At 40.6% G+C, this 18,648-nt stretch overlaps 1 protein-coding gene across 1 annotated transcript in view; it reads left to right on the top strand.

Moving 5' to 3' along the window:
* The first annotated feature begins 13,820 nt into the window (after positions 1–13,820).
* Positions 13,821–18,648, top strand: part of LOC127573515 (stAR-related lipid transfer protein 13-like) — a 69,054-nt gene continuing 64,226 nt past the window's right edge. Inside the window, exon 1 of the mRNA XM_052021801.1 lies at positions 13,821–14,214. Coding sequence (XP_051877761.1) covers positions 14,112–14,214 — 103 coding nt within the window. The 5' untranslated portion in view covers positions 13,821–14,111. The remainder of the gene's footprint in view (positions 14,215–18,648) is intronic.

The raw sequence follows: 18,648 nt of genomic DNA, 5'->3' as shown, positions 1-18,648 counted from the left end.
GTGGCCTATAAGAAATGTAATGATGCAGTCAGTGTACAGTACTCTCTCTGTCCTTGCACTATTCATTTTGAACGAAATCCAGCCTTTTTTTCCCCTGCTGTGCAATGAAAACCACCAGTCTGTGATTTCTGTTTGAGATTCAGCAGTATGTCTGATGTGAAAAGAAAGGGTGAAGAAAATATCTTGTGTGTTGGAACTTTATAATTTAAACAATCCGGTTGCTGATGTTACCCTGAATATCCTATTACGCTGGTTTGAAAAGAAGAGACGGATGGGTGATAATTGGTCAAGGTCCTTTACTAAAGCATCAGTTAAACTACAGTGCCCAATAACAGAAGGGACAGTAATTATTAATTAACTTCAGTAGGTGGCTTAAGTCTCCCAATGCCTCTTTGAACCAACCCACAGCCAGATGTAATAATAAATTATATTGTCAAGGAGACGACCAGATTATGTTCTTGCTCCATGCTGATTTAGCTAATTAGGGTCCATGTAACAGCTGAACCACCACGATTAGTTGGTACAACCCTGGACTGGAGAAGGGGAAAATTGTAATTCAGTTATTTAAGATGGAAACATGTAAATATTTGGTGTGGGTAGACTTTTGCACAGCCCTGATATTCTCCTCAGAACCAAATACTTTGCTAACACTCACCATGTATCTTCAGACAGGAAGAATGAACTGATCTGTGGAATGGGCACATTCTTCCATAAAAGAAAAGCAGTATCTTCAGAAGAGGAGATAAAATTAAACAGAATATCTATTTGCCTGCTATTACAGACATTTTCAGCACTTTATTTAGATTTTAAAACCAAAATTTATCAGTATCTATAGGACTTGCACATCAGGTAAAAGATAGTGGAAGGTCAATTGAATTGTAAAATAGGTGCAGGCAGCTACACAGGTGGTTGTGTTGAGTGCTAAAACATACAAAGGCCAATGAAGCACTTTTGAAATATAGTCAATGTTGTACTGAATTATAGCAGCTAATTTATACACAGATAATTTGAGCAAAGAATAAATATTGGCCAGGGACTGGAGTTAACTCCCTTGCTCTTCTTTGAAATAGTGTCATGGGATTTTTACTGCTTACCTAGAGAGAAGACAGGGTCTTGGTTAATGTCCCATCTAAAAGACAGCACATCCCTCAATACTTCACTGGACTGTCAGCCTCAATGTTTGTGCTTAAAGCTTTGGAGTGCAATTTGGGCCTGAAACTTCCTAATTCAATGGCAAGAATGCCACCAACTCAACCACTGCTGGCAGTAAAACTGTGGTGTAAAAACAGTGAGAGATCATAGTTATAACAAGGAAACAGGTATCCAGCCTAACCAGTCGATATCACCATTTTCTCTACACATGAGCAAAAAGTCCTTAGGCATTGGTACACAATTTTTCTCTTTCTACCTATCTACACCAGTGTACTTTCTGATCTACTTTCTGCCTCAATCACTAAGCCCTGGGAGTGTGAAATACAGAGCTAGACAACTCTCTGTATATAGCAGTTTACCTTGCTTTGTCACAAAGCTCAATGTCTGACCTTGTATTTCTGACCCCTCATTCTAGCATTCTCAGCTTGTTGAGACTGTGATGCTGTATATGTGTTATTACAGTTTTAATTAATTCTATCATGCATTCCCATCATCTTTAAAGTCTTTTGTCTTTATTTGTCTTGTACCAAGTAGCATCAAAATGAATCTAGTTTACATCATCTTTCAAGTCTCAATACCCTCCCTCAATATATTTCCTTTCTAGTTTTGGGCTTTTCATTTGTCACAATACTTTTACAGCAGTCAAACTGTTTATCCATTCCTTTACTTTCTACCTATTTGTATTACTCTCTCCTGTCCTGATCATTTTTCCAAGTATGAACCAAGACATTGTTCTGTTGAATCTGAAGCATATCCAATACACTTCTGATTCAGCGGTTCTTCGTAAAATATAGATGATCAATGTTAAGCACCGTCAGGCCACATAGCTAAAACCAAGTTAAGACAGTGAAGTCAGATCTCCAGCTTACATTCTCCTCTGCCATCTCTTGAAACCTCGTTCTCTTGCTCCCTTTACTTTAACTTCCAACAAAGGTCAAAGCCGTGTGTTCATCTGTCTCAGCTGCGTTCCCCTCTTCTTAAGCCCATCAAACCAATACTTTCAAAAGATTTCCCTCTGTCATGTCATTTTCTGTTTCTTTTCCATCTCCTCACAACCTTCCTACATTGGCTTGTACTCCAAATCCACTTACTGCTCCCTTGAGCTCATTCCCACCCAATTTCCCCTTCCGACAACACAAAAGGCATTGTGATGTTTACTTCCAAGATTCTTTGTACAGTTACAGTGGCTTTTGTAGGATTTATCACTTTGTTTATGGGATGAAAATTTCTCCAACCTCCCACCTAGACATAAATCACTAGCTGTATAAATGAAACAAATTATGTTTTTAAAACTTAGTTCCTTCATATTTTATCTACTTGCTATGCTAATTATAATTTTAATATCTTTGCTTTTAGATGACACTGTGGACACCAAATAGAATTCAACCCGGTAAGCATCTTTCACAGCTACTGTAAGATGCAATCTATTGAAATGCAGAGTAGCAGCCAAATGTGCTACTGGGGAAGTGCGGACACGTCAGTGAGATCTGTGCGCATGATGAAATCTCTACGCGAGTTGTTAAATTTTTGTGGTATCCCTGAGTTGTTCATCAAGTTAGCTGTGTTTGATTAATCCACGTGGTGTATCTCAACAGATAGTTGGTATTCCAGCTCTGCAATGTAACAGGGACACACAGGAGAGAAATTTGCCTTTGGTCACTGATACAAAAGGCATGTGATAGTATTGGCTATTGGTTGTATTCACCTCTGCACATTCAGCTCCATTGACTTCAATAGACCATGGTAAAAACTTGCAGACGCCTTCTTTCTAAGGCTGGTTCAGATTTGTTCAGAATTAAATTAGCTGACTGTGGAAATGGTATTGTTTCTTTACTAAATGGCTGAAGGATCGATCTGTTGGAAGATAAAATACCCTGGAACTCAAGCCTGTGGCACACCAGGCAGGAAAATTAACCAGTAATTTCTCCCCGCTATTAAGTGCAAATATTAATGTTAAATCAGACTCGATTATGTGTTAAATAGTCAAAATAGTAGAATGGCCTGTCAACAGTTGCTGTCCAGGTTCACACATGAACAATGGGCGATTAAATAGATTATTGGAAGGCTTTTGGTCCCTGGGAGATCCACCTCAGTACCTAGGGTCTAGATAAGTGCCTGAGAATGGAGCAATGAATAAAGGGATCAGAGGAGTTATACAATGGGTGGGGGTTGGGGGTGAAGGTGAAGGTGAAGGTGAAGGTGGAGGTGAAGATAAGAGAAGGAGACAGACAGACAGAAATTAGGTCTATTTCACTACTTGGTCTCTGACATTGATTTACAAGGGTTGCCAAGGACAAATGTAGTCTTCAGTTCAGAAAATGCTAGAAATACTCAGCAGTTCAGGCAGCATTCTGAGGAAAGAAAAACAGTTAATGTTTCATGTCCAGGACCCTTCATAACAACTGGAAACAAGAGACAAATATCTGGGGTCCATAGATGAAAGAAAAGTGGGTGGTGGAGATGATGCTACGATCCCAGTTTGGAGAGCTTCTTCTCCTTGGTGGGAAATTCAGCTGCCTGGCCAATGGCCATCTGCTGCATTAAAGTAATAACTAAGAGACTGTAGATACAGGAAAATTGGCATGCCTCTACCTTCTATATAAAGTGGTTGCTGTAAGCACACACAGCTGAAGGCAGCTCATTGATGCAGAACCAACAATGTTTCTAATGGCTTGTTGGTGAAAGAAGTTTGATTAGTGGACACATCTCCTTTGCAGCCACATTGTGCCTGGACTTAATTAGCTCAAGTACCACTGAGAATCTTTTCTTTTACGTCATGAAAATATTTTGGGAAGCTTCTTCCTTCTTTAACTGTGCTTACTGCTCCTTTTGACACCATGGTGAGTGACATATTGCAGTGTTTGCTCGCCTTAGTAGCAAGAAGGTTCCTAACAGCTCTAATTCTAAATTAAGCTACAAGTTAAGGAAATGGCATTCAGGTCAAGGTGGGTTTGAAGCAGACAGTGAAACTCATCCCAGAACAAGTTCCAGACCCAAGCTGAAGATAATGAGTCATCATTTGTCAACCCACACGTGAATTTTCAGGAGTTTACAGATTTTTAAAATCAATTTTTGAAGAACTTTTTAAGTTATTTTAGAAGCTTTTTTTTTGAATATATTTGTTTGTTCATATGAGGTGGTCTATCCCTGAGTGCTTGTGAACTAAGGAGGCAGTTAACAGTCAACCAATTGGTGGGTCTAGAGTCACATTGGGCAAGGATGGCAGATTTCCTTCCCTGAAGTGAACTGGGGGGGGGGGGGTGGGGGTTGGGGGGTGGTTGGTGGTGGGGGTGGATTTTAAAACAATCCTGCAGTTTCATGACTAGCATCACGGAGACTAAATTTCACAGAAGTGAACCATAATTATCCACCACATCCCCTTTTCGCATGATATATGAACGTCATAAATGGCATTTGCTTAGATATTATATCGATTTTTAGAGTGTTGACTGAATTCCCCGTTAGCAAATCGGATTTGGCAACAGACTTTTGTCATTTTCCCACCTACCTCTCCACCAGTGGTTTAGCTGGATGACAACATTTGGCTGGTAATGTAGTCAGAGGTAAAATTTGACCCAAATCTCCACAATAATAATCCAAAGTTTTTTTTAAAAAAACTGAAATTGCTGGAAAGCTGAAATAAAACAAAAAATATTGGAAATACTCAGCAGGTGAGGCAGAATCTGTGGAGAGAGCGCGAGAGAGAGAGAGCGCACAATTCATTTTAAGACCTTTCATCAAAAATTTAATCTGTTCAGTCATTAGTGCATCCACAGAAAACTGTTACAAGGGCTTTTCAGGTGAAATGGACCCACGTTAGAACACTAACTTTAACCACAAACACAAACAATGGTTTTGGCTGCAAGACAGTGATGTTATTTTAAAGGAACAAGGTTAGCATGTGTGTGATGTCATTTATCAAGAATAGTCCTTCTCTGAGCTCTTAAACACTTTTACTTGTTCTTTATTTCTTAATTCCTCACCAAGGACAATGATGGTAGAGCTACATTCCTTGAAGCTGAAGTACACCATTTATTTTACTTCAAATTTCTTTCCTTTCTGTTCCTCTCTCCCACCCAAATCTTTAGTTGCTCCATTGGTAAATCACCCAAGATAGCATTCCTTTAGTGTGAGCCTTGTCAATATATATCAAGAGATCATTCAATGTATTTGATATCGGAACTAAACTTCCAACTGTACATTAAGATGCATATACTTAGAAACTGGACACATGCAAGCATTTGTTTTGATGCATAAATTGTGCATAAAAACATTTCTAAACCTGTTTTTTATACATTTTCATCCATTTCCTGTCGATGTTTTGCCCATTGGGCAGGATATCACACAATGCATGCCTTCTTTTATTGTTCACTTAGAAATTAAATGTGTGTTTCAGCAGATGACTGTAGTACTAATTGTAGAAAGGCTCCTCTCTATGGACCAAACATAAACATGTTAACATCACAGTATTCAGTGTATTTGTAAGTGCTTCAGTATGTGTGTGAAGTCCTTTCGAGATTTTTTTGGAAGAATATGGAAATGAGCTATCTTAAAGTAAGTCTTTCTTCTGACTACGTGATATCACAATCTATTAAAAATGTCAAATGCCAGTATTTTTGCAGCATAAGTTGCATGTAGTTAACAATTGAAGGCAACCTAGAGCTGGGACATTTCTCCAACTTGTTCATGAGAACATGAGGAGAAGCAGGAACAGACCATAAGTCCCTTCAAGCTTGCTCCTCCATTCAATGTTCATGGTTGACTCTCTGGGTCCTTCACTTTCATTTCTGGTACCCTTCATGTTCTGAAATCAATTGATCCTTCCCACAATCTTAAATCTGTAAAAGTCTTTACATTTGCAATAGATTTTTGGCCAGTTGTGTGTGGGCCAGAGTAGAGAGCAGTAATATATAACTTTTCATCCAGATTAGTTGAATACGGTAATGGAACTGCATTATTTTATTTTAGAAATAATGAAAAAAAAATGTGAACAATATAGCTTTCCTTTTCTGGATTTATGTTATCACCCTCTTTCACTCCTCTTTCTGCCACCATTTGTAGGTTTTTAGAATATGAACTTGGTGTCACATCACTGCTTCTTGAATCATCTCATATTCATGTGCACATTTTGCTCATGTTAACCTTGGTCAATATTGTGGGACACACCCTTCCCAATTAAAGCACACATCCAGCAAACTAATGATTCTCGCCATTGTTTGACACAGTTCCTCTCCTGGCAGAAAATGTGTGAAAAATAACATTTTATAATAATGTGTGGTCTGTTTGGAGGCTGGGAGGAAGGAAGGAGACCAGAATGATAAGTATTGCAGGAAGTGTTCTGAGTGACAGTCCTTTTACTTGCAGTCTTTGAGAAAATCAGTGCTGCCTTGGGGATGCTGGGAAACAACATACAATCTTGGGATATGGGCCTTGGAGTCAGTCGGTGGAAAAGGTCACTGAACAGATGGAGTTCAGTAGCCCTTGAGTGACTTGGCAAAGCCCCCAATTTTCTCTTTTAATATAAATTAGTACTTATTAGACAGTGAAAGTTTAAAAAAAATTCCACTCTTGAATTAAATGAAATAAAGCCCATTTGTTCAGATTCCCACTGAGCAGCCTCATGTAATAAATACACAGATCTTAAAATATGATTTTCTTACAAAGCAAAGTGCTTGATTTTAATTTCACCTCCCACCCCCACCAATTATTCTCCACAACTCTTTGAAGAAACTGGGCAGGGAGAGAATTGAAATAAGGACAGCTACTTACCGACTGTGATCCTGTTGCTTTGCCACTGGTGTTAACCTGAGCCATTGATGACTAATGCACTAGCAGAAAAGTAGCAGGCCCACACTTTAAATTAAGATTGGGGCTAATTGCCTCATTGTGCTTCAGTGGCAATCTTAGTCCAAGATCTGAGGAGTGATGGTTGTCAATTAGGTGAAACATGATAGGAATTGGATCATTGGCCAGAAAAGACCCAGATGTGTATATCTTTTCAGGATATTTTCGGGCCATATCTTAGTCTCCAGATCCTACAGAAAAACTTTGAACCTCCCTTAACTTATGTTTCCTCCATCCTCTTCCGATTGTCCGCCACCCCCTCCCCCATCATCCCTTTCCTGACTGAAAGCGATTGTTCCCATTTGTTCTGCCTTCCAAATTCTTGCTCTAACCAAACGCAGGGAATGGATCTGCTCATATTCAAACAGGGCACTGCAGGTTTTTTTTTAATGAAGATGGAGTCAAGCAGGACCATCTTATCTTTTGGGGGCACCACTCTCATGCAGGTGGAAATGATTCATTCCTACCTCCTTCAGCCTGCTCAAATTAGGACCAGAAAACCATGCTGATTTCCAGGACAATGGGCCTGCCTCATGAGGAGAGATTCACTTACTTATGATGACACAGGAGGTGGTCATTTGGCCCATTAGTTCCATTCCCCCTTTCCGTACTCCCATGCAGCCCTGTACTTATTTTGTCTCACACATGCTCATCAACTTTGCTGTGATTCTTTTGTCATTAACCTACACTAAGGAGTAATCTACAGTAGCCCATTAACCTATCAGCCTGTCTTCGTGATGTGGCAGGAAAGCAGAGCACCTGAGGGAAACCCACACAGTCACTGGGACTTCCTTCAGACTGCACCTGAGCCCAGGAGTGTACCAGATCCTGGAGCTGTGAGGTAGCAGTACTAACTGCTGCACTACCATACCACCCACATTCAGTCAAGAAGATGTGTATTCACGAGCTTGGAAGAATGAGAGAAGATCTAATTCAAACAGGCAAAATTCTGCTGGGCCTAGACAGATGGAAGTGGGGAGGATGTTCTCTTGGCTGGGGTATCTGGAATGAGGCGTTATAGGGCAAGAGAGTTAGGACTGAGGTGAGGAAAGGTTTCTTCCGAGGATGGTGAAACACTACCACAGAGGGCTATCAAGGCCAACTTGGTGAATATTTTTAAGAAGGAGGAAGATAAATTCTAGATTTATAAGGCATCCAAGAGTATGGGGAGAGTTTGGTAACATGGTATTAAGATGGAGGATCAGCCATGATCATATTGAATGCAGAGCAAGCTCAAAGGGTGGAGTGGCCTTTCTCTGCTCCTATCTTCTATTAGGGGAGCATTAAAGAGCAAAGGAATTGCTGAATTAGAAAAGCACCAAGATCCATCTAGTTTGGCTTTTACTATCCTGGCAGTTGCACAATGTGGTAATAGATTTCCTGATTAATCACCATAATTAATCTCCATCAATTTGTCTGCAAGAGGCCTATACATGAGGTGAGGAAAATCATAGTGGAGGAAAACTTTGTAAACCATCTGCTTTATTTGTCATATGAGGTTGCTCAAATTGTCCATATACTGCATCTGAGAGCAATCAATTTTTGTAATTACATTTCAATCAATTAATACTGTTTGCTTCAAGTGTTCACCTAGGGAACCTGTTCCATAGGATGATGAGTCTATCATTGAAATAATTGCTTCCACAGACTAGTTTTGAATTTAAGGCCTTCCAGTAGAGACTATATCCTCAAGTTCTACTTTTTTGAACAAGATGTCATGTTCTATATTGTCTTGTCAAAATCTTAAAAATAGCCATTATATCATCTCTCAACCACTTTGGTTCTAGTGAGCAAATTACACAGTTGTAAGTATAATCCAATCCAATCATTCTGGCAGCTGTTTTCTTTATGCCTTCCATAGTTTTAATATCCTTTCTATAATGTGGTGTACATAATATGCTGTGTGCAATCATAACCAACATTGTGATTTTGAATATGAGAGGAGAAAATTAACATGGATTTTGATTTTCCCCAAGAAAAACATAGAAAATATGTTTACCTCAAATGTGAAAAGTATTGGATCATGACCCTGTACAGATCACTCCAGATTGCAACTGAGCAGGCCTGACATGAAAGTTTGAGTTCCTTCAATGTAATTATAGCACTTATCACATGCTGAACATGATGCTCACTGAATCAAATACTGCAGAATAATTTAATACAGAGTAGTCTTTGATCCCTGGTCTGAACTAACTTTGTTGCTCTCAGCTGCAGCAGCTGTGGGTTAGGAGAATTGGCCAAAGTACCTGTGGGGAAAGAAGGGAAGAAGTGCCAGCATTTTCACTCCAGTGATCCCTGCAACATTTATCTAGATGGTAGGCAAAAGCTGAACTAGACTCATCTGCAATGGCCTTCATGAGTCACTGCCTGGGTTGCAACATGAAGACAGTCTTTTGATTGAAGGGCTGGCTAAATCTAGGGATAAATACACCCTAATGAGTCAACCCTCTCCAAATTAAAAGTCCTTAAGGCAAGTAGGATTATTAACTGTTGGGAGGCAAGTCAATCCACTGCAGCTAAGTGATATTTTACTTTGTGTTGCTGGCGTTTATACCCATTTTCTCTTACCTCAGTTTGACTGTTTAACTTGCTGCCATCAAGCAGTCCAGATGATGGGTTTTGACCTGAAATTTTGACTGTCTCTTTCCTCTACAGATGCTGCCTGACCTGTCGAGTTCTTCTGACAGTTTGTTTCTTGAACATAATAAAAATGTTGAAGTAACAGGAGAAATCCACTTTCTTCTAATCAATTAGGGAAATGAAATTTGAGTGACTGACCCATAGCAAGTGGAGCACAAACTAAGTGTTGACATAAAGGACAATGAGAATCTCACCTAATCTATGAGTGCAAACTGAATCACATAGTGCACTGATTCAACTTGTCTGAGGCCTCAGAACTTGTACGAGGCTGGCCAACAAATAGGATAATTCAGGTGGGATAACCATATATTATTTTTAATGTACTGTAAATAATGACTGAAAATTAAGTGTGCCGCATCTGGAGTCCTGGCTGGCAATTGGTGAGACTCTGTCGTGCACATACAGAGCCAGTTGATGAATGAGTTGGAGATGGGATACAAATTTGTGAACTTACGCTATAGACTCACTTGTTAATGGGTCCCAAGGAGCATGTTACAGATTTGCATTAGGCTTCAGGTTACTTGAATTTTGCTTTACTTTTTTTCCTCTGAAATGGTTGTGTGTTCTGTTGCAGGTTTATAAATCAAGTTAGTCCCAATAGATTAGTGGTCCGTACATCATTGGTGTGATGTTAAAGCCATACAGACCAGCAGATAGCAGTTCTGATTCCTGACCTGTGTGGAGCTAAGGGATCACAGTTGGAGCAGGAAGGAAATAATCAACTAAAGTATTTGATTGGAATCAATTCCAATCACTTGTGTTGGATGATAAAAAATCATTTAAAATGTGGACGGAAGGGAAAAAATATTTATGGTAAGTTTAAAGTCAGAATATAACTGTGGTCTATGGGAATTCCATTATCAGGAGGAAATGGCTCGTGTCGCTGAAGTTCCCAGATTTATGAAGAAAAGTTCAGACAGTTCAAAGGGGAATCACTTGATAAAATTGATATGCACCTTTAGGAGTTGGTTTCAAATTTGTGTTGTGATTGGCCATTTGGCTTCCTAACTTGAGATGGCAGGAGAACAGGGGTGGGGTAGCAGCAAATGGGGAAAATTAGCTATTCATGAAAAGTCTATTGGAGAGTATCAAATTATATGTCATTTACCTGGCTGTTTTCTTCTGTGCGGGTGGTATGATGAAATATCTGACTCATCATTAGGTTCATGAACTTGAAATTAAGTACATAAAAGTTGCAAATATTTTATTCATTATGAATATTTATCTCAGGTGTAGTTGAAGTCAGCATATAACGCTAGACTGAGCCATAAACTACACCCATTCTCTAGTGTAGGCAAAGTTATTTGATCGAATCCAGGGATTCAATAAGGTCAATAGTCTAGGAAGCAAAAAAATCATCTGATATGCTCGCTTTATACTTAATGATCCTTTGCTGTCAAATGGAGGCTCTAGTAAGTAAAGGTATGTGTGATTTTTTTTCTATTATAATATTTACTATCCTGGTGACATTCACTATCCAGGCTAAAAAAACAGTTAAGTTTTGTCTCTCTTGATGGGTTGCTGGTGACTTAAGAAGCTGTACCTCAGCTATTTGTTGCAGGAAGGAGGAAAACTGAATACAAGAGTAAAGATAAACAACTACAGAATACTCTGAGCCATTCGGCATTCATGGGGAATGGGGGTGCCAGTTGCGTGAGAATTGCTCAAAAAAAAGTTACTATACATCACACACTTGTATTCTGTGTTTTAACATTTAAATAAATTGTCAAACTGTATGTCATCTCCTTGCTCTTTTAAATAACAAAGTTTTACAATGCAATTCAATATTTTAAGGCTAAAGAGTATTAATATAAAATGCAGCAAAATAAATCAAATGAATGACAGTACTATCCATCCATCTCCAAAGAGGATGTTGCTGCTAATCAGCCTATAACTGCACTGCCTTTATGTATGAACATAGATAAACTAAAAATGTCTTTTCGCACTTAATTTGCACAACACTTGAAATGAAATTTGGAGTTTGAGCTTATTTTCACAAACACAGATTTTTGCCAGTTGCATGAGAATTCTAGATGAATGAATACTGGATAAAAGAGAGTTTACTGTATTACAGTAAATTAATCTGAGACTGGTTTAAGACACTCGGTTCTTTAAACTTAAGTTAATAGCCTGAATATCAATTATTAATAATGGTAGATGAAATAATAGTTTAATCCTAATCTATTACGGATGATTGAGTGGACATGGAGGAAGGTATAAGGGAGATGTCAGAGGTAAGTTTTTTTACACAGAGAGTGGTGGGTGCGTGGAATGCACTACTGGTAGGGGTTGTGGGGGCAGATACATTAGGGACATTTAAGAGACTCTTAGATAGCCACATGAATGATAGAGAAATGGAGAGCTATGTGGGAGGGAAAGGTTAGATAGATATTAGAGCAGGATAAAATGTCGGCACAACATTGTGGACCGAATGGCCTGTACTGTGCTGTTATGTTCTATGATAATGAATGCGAGAAATGAAAGTTGTCACTTATCCAGTTTGGTGTGGACTTTGTGCATTGTTCAAGTTTGGAGCATCATCTAATACTGGATAATGAAAATGAATTGCACTTAGATTTCTTTCGTGCCAGTGAATTTATTCTCAAACTTTTGACTGGTGAATCTTGACCCTTGCTGGACTGCATGGATGTCAGGATTGGGTTCTGCTGTGTTGTTGCCAATATGACAAAGGCTAACCTGATGATGCTCACTTTCCTATGAGGCATAACTCCAGGCAGTGGAAAGATTTTCTCATGATTCCCAAGTTTTACCAGGCCTCTTTGATGCCACAACACCAGATGTTAACTTAATATCAAACTGAAATGAATTTAGATCCCCCCCCACCCCCGGTATTCAGCCTCTTTATTTATATTTGAACCAAGGCTCAAGGCTGTAATAAGATCAGGAGCTGAATGATCCTGATGGAACTCAGACTGAACATCAATGAGAATAAATTCTGCTATTGGTGATGATATAGATGGTCATTGGCTGGATGAGATTTGCACTGCTTTTTGTGGACACGTCATAACATGGACAATTTACTCCTGTGTGGGATAGATATCAAAATTGTAACTGTACTCTGACATGGCTCAGGGCATGGCTGGTTCCAGACGATGCCTTCCGATCTGCAGCCAATATATTGTTGTGGACCCTGAGCCTTTGCTATATCCAGTGCTTCCCTGAGCACCCACTTCCCTGTAGTAATTCCAACTCCCTCTCCACTTTGCAACTCTCACTTGATCCCCTCCAGTTACTAATCTTCTGCCTTGCCTAATCTCCAACCCCCATTACCAATCTGCTATTTCATATACCTCACTCCTGCCAACACAATCCCACCCCCTGATCTGCTAACCTGACCCACCTTTTGACCTCCCAGCCCAACAACATCCCTTCTATGACAAACTCCCTTCTGTTTCCCGATACTCTTCCTTACTCTTGGGCTTCTCTCAGCCCAGGACACCAGAACCACTCTCAACCCTGGCTGACGCTGGAGCACCCTGATGTCCATCATTCAATCCGCATTGATGAAGTGGAAAGTCTTTTTAAAGTGGTTTAAGCCTTGGGCTTTGAGTGCTACAGAGTATTGTAGGAGCAGCCTACCCAATAAAATAACTTTTGGTCCCGTCTCCTTGAAGAAAGCTAAATAGGTGCCATTTAATTTCTGGACAAATCTATTTTTTTATGGATATTGGCTGAGGGATAAGTATTGTCTGGGATATCAGAGTCAACTTCCTTCTTCAAAGTGGTGCTGTGGGATGACCTCCATCCACATGAAAAAGCAAGCAGGGTCTCCGTTCAACAGATCTCCGGTACAACACCCGCTCGGAACGAATGCCTGAGATTTTCACCCACAACCTTGTACCAATTGGGAGGGAGATAATGATACCTCCAACTATGGATCTGTATCCCAGAAGGAATGGGGATCGTCGGAAAGGGGGGAAAACAATAAAACAATCGTAGAAAGAAAACTTAATGACGAGATGGGGAAAGATCAGGGGAAACATTAGATCATACGCCCCACGGGCCGAATGACCATCTTCCGTGTTACGGTTCTTTACGAATTTAATTTTGGGTACAGTTGGGTACCTTAATTTGCATGGTAAGTCCCCTCCCGGATTATGCGAGTGGGTGTGTAGGAGGCCCAAGCTGAGAAATGACACATGATCACATTTTGAGTTGTTGACTTCAGACTGCGGCTTTGCTGCAAACTCCCCGCAGCTGCGTAAAGAAACCGTTTGTTCCAATGAAGGCGAAGTGAGTGGGGCGCTGACTCAGTCCCTCCCCTCTACTTTCCCGGAGAGAGAGAGAGAGAGAGAGTGTGAGTGAGTGAGTGAGTGAGTGAGTGAGTGAGAGGGACCCTCGCCGTGTGCCTCGGGCGCGGAGGATGCCCAGCGCTGCCTTCTGCAGGATACGCACCGGTCCACCCAGCACACGTCCCGCCTGCCGCCGGCTCAAGGGCTGCGATCTCGCCGGCAATGGATGGCTCGGAGCCGCCCAACGCCTTCAGGAGGTCCCGCAGTTTCCACTTTAAGAACTTAAGAACATTCCTCAGCAAAATGAGCAACCGAAGGGCAATAGGTAAGAACACACTCTGCCTTTCCATAACTTGTTTTATTACCAAACGAATTGATTGATATTACACGGCACAAGCAGTAACAAAATTCTGCTTTTGATAGGAGCATGTGAATTTGTAATAGTTTCTGAGAGCCCCTTTCTGGCTGAAGGTTTCTAAAGTGTATGTTACGGCTGCGTTTCGCATATGAACAGAGCACATCCGATGTAGTGCTCCTGAGAATTCCTGCACTCGCTCTGTGTTGTGCAGCTCCTGTGCTGCAGTCTTGTACAATTAGCCCCGTGGCACTGAAATACCAGCTTCGAAGCCGAGACGATCTGACAATCCAATTTTTGAAATGCACAACCCGGTGGTATTTGGCTAGTAGTAAACAATAACTAATCTTTTACTTGATTATAAAACAGTGCCTGTGATAATTTGGCCGCATGGTTTGCCCCGACACATTTCCCATCCCTACGTTCATTGCAAGACTTTTGGTTTTTCAGCATAAAATACGGGAAAATATGATTAAATATGATTCAAAAATAAAATCTAGAATAATCTTAATTGTAAGACTGAGTGACTTGTTGGAGAAGTGAGGGTGATTTGAAATGTACCTTCAGAGTGCCTCTCAGGGCTTAGAGTTTGTCGAGATGAAAGTTTGTGACATCTGGCGTTTCATTTTCACTTACAACCAACGTTGTTGTTAAACCTGACAACTTGGAAAGTTTTATTAAACTGTAAACCGCCGCACAGTGTTCACCACAGACCTCAAATGTAGATGGATGATTTAGAGGATTCGGAGTGCTTTGCCGAGTTCTGCGTTAGTTGGCTGGTCTCAGATGGGGTAGTACTTGAGCTGTCCCTGTTGGCTTTGGCAACTTAGATCAAAGGAGGGTGGAATTCAGCCATTCCAGATCACAATCCAGGGACATCTAAGAGATTTGTGTTCAGTTGGTGCTCCCTGGACCTTGAGTGAGAATAGGATCAGGTTAAGTTGTGATCCTCTCTCGTGTGTGTTTTTAGCTCATATCCTATATCTCGACTTGCATGTGAATAATTGCATCTATGGTTCAGTTTCGAAATGCTTGCTTTATGAACTCCTTTATTCTAGCCATACAGAAATCAATTTTCACATTAGGTGAGTTGTTGGAAATGTGGACCAAGATATATGTTTTGTTTTCATTGTATTAACCAGGACACCACGATTGTCTGCTCTTCTGAAAATTACACAATGACTGCCTCCTGCATTGAATATCCGCAGCTGAAGGAGTGTGATACTTCCTCCAACAGCTTTTTTCTAGCGCTGTGCTTATGGCAGCCAGGTTAATTCAAATCCTGGAGGCAATCTAAAAGACAGTTTTACTTAAGGAGACAAACAAAAAAAAATCAATGATAATCAGGCACAGAAATATTGGCCAGAATTTTCATCCGGCACCTAGACACCCATACTTGCTGCTGACTTGAAAATTAGGTTTGTATTTACATTTAGCAGATCCCATACCGTTAACTTCCTTCAAACTGCTGGGCAATGGTGATTCTCTGAGCAGTGTCAAGACCTTGTGTTGATAAATGCCATCACTTTTGAGTGTGTGCAGTGGGGATGTGAATGGAATGGTAGAACAAACCCCACCTATGACCCATTTATAGGTAACCCATGCCTTCCGCCTCCCCAGCTTAGTCAGCTGTCAAACCAGCCTAATATTTAGGGTGGTCTACCCAAGCCCTATTTCATCCAACAGATTCTCAGTGTAACTGGTGGGGAACTGCTGCAACAAATGCTCCATCACTGGTATATATGATAAACCAATGTGGGACCACTGCCAAGAAAAGGCTAGCAAAGAATGTCCAGCAAGTTCAAGGCTTCCACATTTGAATGTGAGTATGCAGAAATCCTGACCTCGGTGGTAGTTATGGGGGGAAATAGTGGTAGTTTAGTACCAAACTGTTGGATACTCCCACGGAACTCATCAAACCCAGGAAGCTGATCAATCCCGTCAAGTCATCAAAAAATCTATAAGGGATATTTCTTTCTGATCTGTGCTTAATGTAATCACTGTGATCTTAGTAAATGTGTACAAAAATGGAATGATAATCAGACATATTCAAATCAGAAATGTCAAACAGTGGGAAAGAGTGCTGAGGATAATGAGATGCTGTCTGGAGAGATGAACATATGGTTATTCTGGCCCCTAACCACCTAACCATTCAAAAGTAAGCTCACATGTGGGTTTGCATTAGGCTGAGTCTCCACCTAACTATTGTTCTAATATGTTATTCTGGCCAAAGGACATTGTATTATCAAGGGCTACCCTAAATTAAATGGAAGAGAGGCAAACAAGGGGCAAAAAGTTGTTATAGTGTCCAGAATGACATCTGCCAATCTCCTGCACCTTTATAGGGCACACTGGAATGTAAGAGACCAGCACACAAGTCAGGCTATACATTTCATTGGAAGATGTTGGTAGGAAACAGAAATAATTATGCAGTTGTGCAATTTTTTTGTCTATTGTATGGAGAGGATATATCTGTGGAGATACTTTATTGCTGCTGTCACTTAAGCACTTTATCTTAAAGCCCATTACTATCAAGGCCTAAAGCTATGAATTCATTTTCAGAGGGGTTTAAGTTGGTCATAAGGGAAATCTCATTTGAGGTTTCAGAAAATATGCTTTTACCTTTGGGCAATCCTCTGTAATTTAACTCCTAATGAGGAGGAGCACAGGGGCAGGAGAGGGTTCTGACTGTGTCAAAGGGGAATGAGAAGAGTGCAGAGTTATCCAGCTACCAGACGGGTCAGAGCACAAAATCTTATCGTCTGCCACATAAGTACAATGTCTGAGGAGGCTTAAGTACTCAGAAATATGTATTTCAGGTATTTTGCAAGTTCTTGGAATATGACCTAAAGCCATATTTAAGGAAATCTATTGCTTTGTCTGTGGTGGTGATGATATTTCACAGATTGGAATATTCCATTCCAGTGCAGGGGATCTGCAATATTTCATCCGTGATCCACCATGGGTGCTGGCAGGTGATAGACACACTATTCATAAGAGTTCCCCTATTTATTTCAATCTTCATTAAGGTTGTTTTTCAAAGCAAGGATATTGGTTTATTATTGTCACTTGTATCGAGTGGAAGAACTTGTCTTGTATGCCGTTCATACAGATCAATTCATTACACAGTGCATTGGGGTAGAACAGGGTAAAAACAATAACAGAATACAGAGTAAAGTGTCACACCAACAGTAGAAGTGCAGTGCAGGTAGACAATAAGGTGCAAGGTCATAACAAAGTAGATTGTGAGGTTAAGAGTCCATCTCATCGTGTAAGGGAACTGTTCAGTAGTCTTATAACAGTGGGATAGAAGCTGTCCTTGAGCCTGGTGGTATGTGCCCTCAGGCTCCTGTATCTTCTGCTTATGGGAGAGGGGAGAAGAGAGAATGTCCTGGGTGGGTGGGGTCTTTGATTATGCTGGTTGCTTCCCCGAGGCAGCGAGAGGTATAGACAGAGTCTCTGGAGGGGAGGCTGGTTTCTGTGATGTGCTGGGCTGTGTCCACAACTCTCTGCAGTTTCTTGCGGTCCCGGGCAGAGCAGTTGCCAGACCAAGCTGTGATGCATCCAGATAGCATGCTTTCTACAGTGCATCGATAAAAGTTGGTGAGTATCAAAGGGGACATGCCAGATTTCTTTAGTCTTCTAAGGAAGTAGAGGTGCTGGTGAGCTTTCTTGGCCATGGCATCTGTGTGGTTGTGGCATCTACGTGGATTACGAGGCTTTTGCAAAGTAGCAGGGTTCTCAAAGGTGTACTGTACTCATGTTAGAAAAGTATCAGGACAAGATATGGTGTTTACATCAACAAGAAGGAATAACATTCCCCAAATATTCAGCTGCTTTGTGACCACAAGCATGTGATTTAGTACATCAACATGAGGTACCCTATTAGCTGCAATGGTGCATTAATAACATTTCAGCCCATGGTACATGGTCTTTTTTCCCCAATTTAAAAAAAAATCAACAGATGGTTTCTTGGAGATAAGAACCATCCTTTGCAAGATTTCTTACAGTAATACTGAAGAGTGGAACAAGGTTGGAGTTAGATTAGAGCACGTTGTTGGAATGCTAAAAGGATAAGTCTGCCACCTTGACATATCTGGTGAAGGTGCCATACACTATAATCCAGCATTTAGTTTCAATGATAGGTATTGTCTTTTGTATCCTGTATAACTAAGTGCAAAAGGACTCCATCTGGATGAAGAGGGTGAACCATTGCAGGAAAATGGGAGAAGAGCGGGAAGTAGATATAGATGATCACCAGGACTAAGAATGAACCAAAGTCTTATTCCATACCTTGCCTGAGAAATCTTGGAAGTGCTCTGTTGAAAACACATCCTCATGAAAATGCACAATGAATTGGAACATGGCTGGACAAATCCAGACTCCATTATCTGCACTTAGCAG

Source organism: Pristis pectinata, chromosome 8 (genome assembly GCF_009764475.1).
Source record: "Pristis pectinata isolate sPriPec2 chromosome 8, sPriPec2.1.pri, whole genome shotgun sequence".
In the NCBI taxonomy this organism is placed as follows: domain Eukaryota; kingdom Metazoa; phylum Chordata; class Chondrichthyes; order Rhinopristiformes; family Pristidae; genus Pristis; species Pristis pectinata.
Note: the sequence above shows the minus strand (reverse complement) of the source record. Positions and strands in the feature narration are given on the sequence as shown.